We start from the raw sequence: 6,981 nt of genomic DNA on the forward strand, positions 1-6,981 counted from the left end.
CTAAGGAATTTTCCCTCTTCCATCCCAAAAGAACACTTAGCTAGATTCAGCTTCATGTTTATACTTCTCAAGGTTTCAAATGATTCTTCGATGCCTCTCAACATCTGATCTTCCTCAACGCTTTTGATTACAAAGTCGTCCATATAGACTTCCAAGTTTCGACCAATCTGTTCTTTAAATGCTATATCCATCAATCGTTGATACGTGGCACCCGCGTTCTTTAAACCAAAAGGCATCATCTTAAAGCATAATGTGCCTTGGTCTGTGCGAAACGCTATCTTGTCTTCATCGCCTACCGCCATGCGGATTTGATGGTAGCCCTTATAGGCATCGAGAAAGCATTTAAATTTGAATGGGGATACAACATCAACTTTGAGATCAATCTCCGGTAATGGATAACAGTCCTTGGGACACACCTTGTTTAGATCCTTGAAATCTATACACATCCGCCATTTCACATTACTCTTGGGGGACAATAACTGGATTTGCGACCCAAGTCTGGTACTGGATTGGTCGAATGATTCCAGCATGAAGAAGATCCTGTACTTGTTCAATCATTGCTTTCGTCTGTTCTTGGCCCATCTTTCGCTTTTTCTGAACGATCTGTGTAAACATTGGGTTTACCCTCAGCTTGTGTTCCGCAATGTTCCGCGGGACACCTGTCATGTCCGCGGGTTGCCAGGCGAAGATATCGACGTTTTTTTTGTTAGTAACTGCTTCAAAAATGTCCTCACTATCTCTGAGATATCGGGTCCAATTGTTACAGTTTGAACAAGGAATTTTTTGTTTAATACCCACTTCTCGGGTTCAATCCGTCGGGTTTGCTTCAGAATCTTGCTAGGCTTAGAACTTTCAGTCGCGAAGCAATGGCAATTAACATGAATGATAACCACCCCAGTGCAAGTCGGGACTCCGACCGCACCGTGTGTTGTAGAAGGATGGGCATTCAAGTCGTCGATCGCTTCCCTTCCCAAGATAATGTCATGCTTGGAAGTCGCTGGTAAAACCAAAAATTCAACCTCCTCAGTTCTTGAATAGATTCCGTCACTGAGGGTGACCGGAAAAGATATCACTCCTCGCGGGTGCATTATCTCACCTCCAAATCCAGATACAGGAGCATGAATGGGTTTCAACCTCTCCTTATCTTCTTCATCTAGTTGTTCAAAGCACTGCTCGTACATTATATCCGACTTGCTACCGGTGTCGAAGAAAACGTACTGCGAGCGATAGTGGCCGAAAAGGGCAGTGATAATTAAAGGGTTCTTGTTACAAGGACCTCCTTTGATTCGTGGAAAAATCACAGGCTCATTTTTCCATTCTTCATCCGAGGATTCTCTTCTCTTCCCGCCAACCTTATGTCCACCTTGAATCATATGGACATTGAGATCTTTTACTTGCTTTTTGGGCGGGCCCTGGTTATCTCACGCCGGAGCTTTACCAGTCCCGAGTCTTGTACCCTTGACCAAATGTCTAAGTTTTCCTGATTTCACAGCTGCCTCAATTTCATTTTTTAGAGCACCACACTCGTTCGTATTGTGACCAATGTCATCATGAAACGAACAGTATTTCTTAGCCTCAATGAATGATCTCCTCGTGAGTGGTTGTGGTTTCCTGAAGTTTACATTCTCCGTAGTGAGAATTTCAGCGGGAGTCTTCGAAAGTGGAGTCCAATTATTTGATCCTCGATTCGAGGGACCTGCTTTGTTCTTGTTGCCAATCAAAGATCTGGCATCAAACAGTTTAGACGTCTCCGCAGACGGCTGAAGTCGAGACCAAATTGTTCCTTTCGCCTGCTTGTTCGGCCGCGGAGTCTGGAATTCGACTTTTAAATTCTGTTTTTTGATTATTGGATGCCAACGTCTTTTGAGTTCTTGCGAATAATTTCACCTCGGTCATAATATCGTTCCAGGACGTGGGCGTGCCATCCTTTCCAGTCAACGTCATAATCAAATCATCACTTTTCACATTCTTGCGGAAAGCTCCCCGCAACATCTCTTCACTTACTCCACCGATATTAAGACTTTCGTTGTTAAAACGGGTAATGAAGTCTTCAATAGACTCATTATTCCGCCTAACAACATCTAATATTTCGGACGGATCACGAGTGTGTTTTCTTTGTTGACTAAAGTGCTGAGAAAATTTGGCTACAAAGTCATCCCTGCTCTTTATTTGCCCGCACGAAAGCTTTTCAAACCACTCTCATGCTGCACTAGTAAAAGTCAAAGCGAACATGTGACACCAATATGGGAGAGTCCAACCACTGACTCGTCCCACAGCCACAAAGTTCAGTAAGTGGTCACTTGGATCAGTCATTCCGTCATACTTCCCTACGAATGTTGGGATTTTAGCATTGACTGGGAATGGAGCTGTTGCAATACGTGCAATAAACTTTGACTTTTCAGCGAAGGCAACCGGAAGGTAAGGCTTAGAAAAGTCTTCCTCAACATTGCTATGGTATTCAGCCTGACGAACCACTGCTCGCGGATAACTCGTACCTTCGCGTAGGTAGAGCGTGCTATCACCGTTGTAATAGCTGATGTCACCCGGATGAAAAGTTGAATCGTGACTTTCATAATCATCTAAATAAGTAGGTACCCACCTGACTATACGAGGACGGTCACGAGGTCTCCATACTTCCTCCGGATCTCTTTCAGTCTGTACACTTGTACGAATATGACTCCTTCTCACCGTTGGAGGAGGAGAAAGAGATCTCCCGGGAGTTTCATCATAAGTCAGAGTGCGAGCATGAAGTTGCTCTTCACGCACTCTTCTCTCATACTTAGCCACCACACTCTCCTGTAGAATACGGAGCCATTCATCAGGAGATATAAATTCCCTAGATCTGGAGTTGCGGCGACGAGATCTTGCAGGTTCAGAATCATCGGAGTCGCCCCCCATGCCTAATTGTGTCTGACGAATTTCTCTTGAAACTCGTCCTGGATTGACCAGATTAGAACCTCCTGACGCTATAACATTCCCTAGGTCTAATGGAGTGGGACCTGCTGCTACAGCAGCATGTCCTTGGCCACCTGGAATGGAAATCCCAGGTGCCGTGACGTGAGCAAAAATACCATAAACAAAACCTACTGGTACTTCTGAATCAGCAACACGTGAAACAGGTGCTGGTGTTCCCGTCGGCTTTTCAGGAAGCTTACTCATATCGTACGAACCAAAAAACCAACATAAACACTTGCAATTCTAACACCAAAAAGGATGACGCCAATGAAGAAAAACTGATCCAATCCCCTATATGGGTCCTGGATCTAATGAGTCAACTGGGTAGGATACAACAACGACCAACACGATATGAGTGCAACTTCCTAAAGTCCAATGACCGGAACATGCAAAACAGACACCGTGAGCTCGTTACGGGAAGGACAAGAGGGGGGTCTTCCTATAACCACCCTCCGGCGTGAAAATAAGTACAGTTCTGATACAGAGAAAGTACTAAAGTATTGAGAGTAGATCATGAAGAGTGAATGAATACCTCAAGCAGATGGAGAGGGTATTTATAGCCGAATGATGTGGGAATATGATTGGGCCAGCTGTCCCTTTCTAGAAGATGCTCTCGTAACTACCTGGGTACGTGTCCTCTTCTGATAGGTTGAGTTATACGTTGCATGGGCATGGGTATAACAACCTGGACACGCGTCTTTCAACGATAGGGCAAGCTAATTCCTGGCCATGTGCACGGTTATAACAACTTGGCCAGGTGTCATCTATCTATTGGTTGAGAGATCACGTATTGCCCAAGAAAGCATCTTGGTAAATCTTCTAGAAGGTAATCGGTTATTTGCAGCTGTCCTGTTGGCATTGATTCTTAGTCATTTTGGCGGGTGAATGTATTATAACGCGGATGACGTTAGAAGGTGCCTAGATGCTTCCGCGAGAGATATAAGGACGTTCCTCCTTTATAAAGTTATGCGGATGACTCATATGTCACGCAGGTATCTCGTGGGGAATGTTCCTCCGACCCGTGGATATTACTTAAGGGTATTTTGGTCTTTTTGGTACCCTACCTTTATACGATCTTTGTATATAGTTGTGTTCCTCTTGCCTTTGTTAATGTCTTAACAACTACATCATGCATAGAGAAAACGTAGGCTGGCGATCGATGGCTATACGTTTCACTCAAGTTGCACTTTATCACAATGAAAACACTCAATATTCCAACCATCATATATACATTTATAACATTCAATTATAATTTAATATTACTTGTGAATTAAGTTGGGTTAATTACCCTTGTATGAAATCGTTGAAATAATAATCTAACCTAGATATATAATATAATATGTTTATATAATAACCTAAATATACAAACAACTAGCTTATATAAGTGGTTGTCATGTTCTCCACCTGAATACGTCATAGGATCCCTCTAGAATTACGTATGACAGACTATATATATTATATTTCCAGAGACATTTTAAAACACTTTCCAGTTATTATTCGATGTATTTTCCATATCATTGGAATGCATATCCCGTTTCCCACAATTAAGTTTTCAAAAACGGAAAATGTTACATGGGGAAATGAACTATTATGGCTTGTTTCGTGATTATTCATTTATTAATAGATGTGTTCAAATATCACTGTAATGCATATCCCATTTCCCATATCTTTCCAAAAACAAAAGCCTTACAGTTCTGCTACCTAGGAGGTTGTTACAAGAAGTCTGTGTGCTTACAGTGTTTGTCATGTTTCCCCAGTTGTGCACTCTCTCTATATATATCCACTTCTTAAAACATAAGCTATAGCCAAGTGTGCTTGGGGAGTCAAGGTGTTCTTAACCGCCCATGTGTCATGGCCAATCAGCAACAATTTCGGTCATGCTACCACAACTGGATGACTCAACAGAAGCTCGATCTCGATGAGCTACAACAAGGGCTCAACAACTTCCCTAACGATGTCGAGTACCTCCGGCTCATAATCAATAAAGCCCTCAGTCACTTTGAAAGCTACCACACTGCGCGAGCACAGCTAGCTAAACATGATGGGCCTTCCTTCTTGGCTCCAACTTGGGGGAGCACCTTTGAGAACTCGTCCCTTGGGATCGGTGGTTGCAGGCCTTCGTTAATTATTCGACTTGTTTATGTGTTATGTGGGTCGCAACTAAACGCACACTTGGCTGAGTTTCTTAATGGTGTCACGCGTGGAAACCTGGGAGAAATAAGAAGCTCTCAGCTCAAAAGCATAGATGCTCTCCATGCAAAAACTATCAAAGAGGAAGATAAGCTCACTGCGATTTTCGCAAGCGTACAGGCATGTAATACAACTTAAAATTACATATTTTGTTAAGAAACTTTGTATTATATGGGTCATGTTATAGCTACACCACCTTATTTGATTTCACACCATCAAACCATCGTCCACAAAACACTTAAACAACCGTTTTGATCAAAAATATCAACCATCGAAACTTATTGGTCATCCAGACGGATGTTCTGTACAGAGAAGGTTAAACTTTGAAATTTATTGGTCATCCAGATGGATGTTCTGTATAGAGGAGGTTAAACTTTGAAAATTATTGGTCAAAACGGTCATTTAGCTAATATCACTACTAGAAAACGGTTCATTTTGTAAGAAAATTTCCTACAAAATTTCCACAACATGTAATTTCAGCAAATTTAAGAAGAATTCCAACAAAAAAAAAATTGCTCTGTTTTTCCTACAATATTGCAACAAGATAGTAACAATAAGATTTTTCGTTGTAAAATCGTTGCTAATTATTCTCCAACAAAAGATACATTTATCAGTTATGCTTATTATATTTGTTAGAAAACTTTATAAAATTAATTAGTTGTGTTATCTATATTATTATACTCTTATTTGAAAGTTGTAGCAAAATAGATAAATAATGTACAAATAAATAAATAAAATAGGTTTTGTGGAAATTTTAGAAACTTTGCAACAGCGTATTTTTATAGGCGATTTTGTAGGAAAAGTTGTTGTAAAGATTAACTTCAACACGAGTTTTTCCCACACAACTTTTTACATAAAAGTCTTTGAATAACGGGTTTTCCAGCAAAAACCAAAGTAAGAAAATAACTCATCATTTTCTAGTAGTAATATATCCAAACAGCCTGAAACGTTCTAGGATTAGATGTTAGTAAGTGTGTATAGTTGATACCTATATATTGAAGATGATGAAGTTTTATGTGTGTGTGTAATCAGGAGAAGATAGCAGATGAGCCACTGGCATTACTAGCTTACAACAGTTCAAAAGTAGGGGAGTCAAGCCAGGATGAGGCTGTGGATAAAGCGATGCACAGTCATGCTCATGATATGTACAAGATCTTAGTGGAAGCAGATAAGCTGAGGTTGGACATCCTTAAACTTATGATAGACATTTTGACTCCATTGCAAGCGGTTGAGCTTCTAGTGGCTTCAAAGAAACTACATGTTTCTCTACACGAGTGGAGCAAAAAAAGAGACATCCAAATGGGGATTACACAACTTCTCAATGCAGAAACTCCCTCATCCTCTGGTGGCCGGCCACCAACCGAGCCATGAAATGTTCAACACCGCGACAACCTATGCGTACGTTTCTTTCTGCCTTTCAAGTGCCTTCAATGCTACCTCACTTTCACCCTGAGGATGTTGGTCATATGGTGATGGTAGTTTAAATAAGTGTGGTGCATGTTGGCATGTGTAAAACCGTTAGTTTTTTGTTTTAGTTATTCGAGTGTTTTTGCTTAAGAACTAGTTTGTAATAAATAATATAATCCAGGGTTTGATCATATACACAATTCAGGGATGAGAAAGAAAAGAGAGGCACGACTGCATATTTAAAAATATTAAAATTTGATTGTTTGTACAAAATCAGAAGCTTATGCTTTTAATTCAAAATATTAATTGTTTGTAAATATTATTGAAATTTAATTATAAATTTATTTGTATTTTTGGTTTAATTAGTGTTTAAATATTTTTATTAGATTAAAATTAAGGGGTTATTCGACTTTCGAAATTAAGTCACAA

At 40.4% G+C, this 6,981-nt stretch overlaps 2 protein-coding genes across 2 annotated transcripts; one reads left to right on the forward strand and one right to left on the reverse strand.

Moving 5' to 3' along the window:
- Window positions 1-459: 459 nt before the first annotated feature.
- On the reverse strand, window positions 460-1,373 carry LOC143636378 (uncharacterized). Its single transcript, XM_077103988.1, has 2 exons — window positions 795-1,373; window positions 460-603 (listed from the first exon to the last, which is right to left on the reverse strand). Exons 1-2 carry the CDS (start codon window positions 1,371-1,373, stop codon window positions 460-462), a joined length of 723 nt encoding a protein of 240 aa, XP_076960103.1.
- A 2,978-nt stretch (window positions 1,374-4,351) lies between these two features.
- Window positions 4,352-6,644, forward strand: LOC143636387 (protein DOG1-like 1). Its single transcript, XM_077103993.1, has 2 exons — window positions 4,352-5,265; window positions 6,178-6,644. The coding sequence occupies exons 1-2, from the start codon at window positions 4,807-4,809 to the stop codon at window positions 6,514-6,516; spliced, it is 798 nt and encodes a 265-aa protein (XP_076960108.1). The 5' UTR covers window positions 4,352-4,806; the 3' UTR covers window positions 6,517-6,644.
- The last annotated feature ends 337 nt before the right edge of the window (window positions 6,645-6,981 follow it).

Source organism: Bidens hawaiensis, unplaced genomic scaffold (assembly GCF_021521415.1).
Source record: "Bidens hawaiensis isolate Kalapana, Puna unplaced genomic scaffold, B.hawaiensis_p1.1 tig00007902_1, whole genome shotgun sequence".
NCBI lineage: Eukaryota > Viridiplantae > Streptophyta > Magnoliopsida > Asterales > Asteraceae > Bidens > Bidens hawaiensis.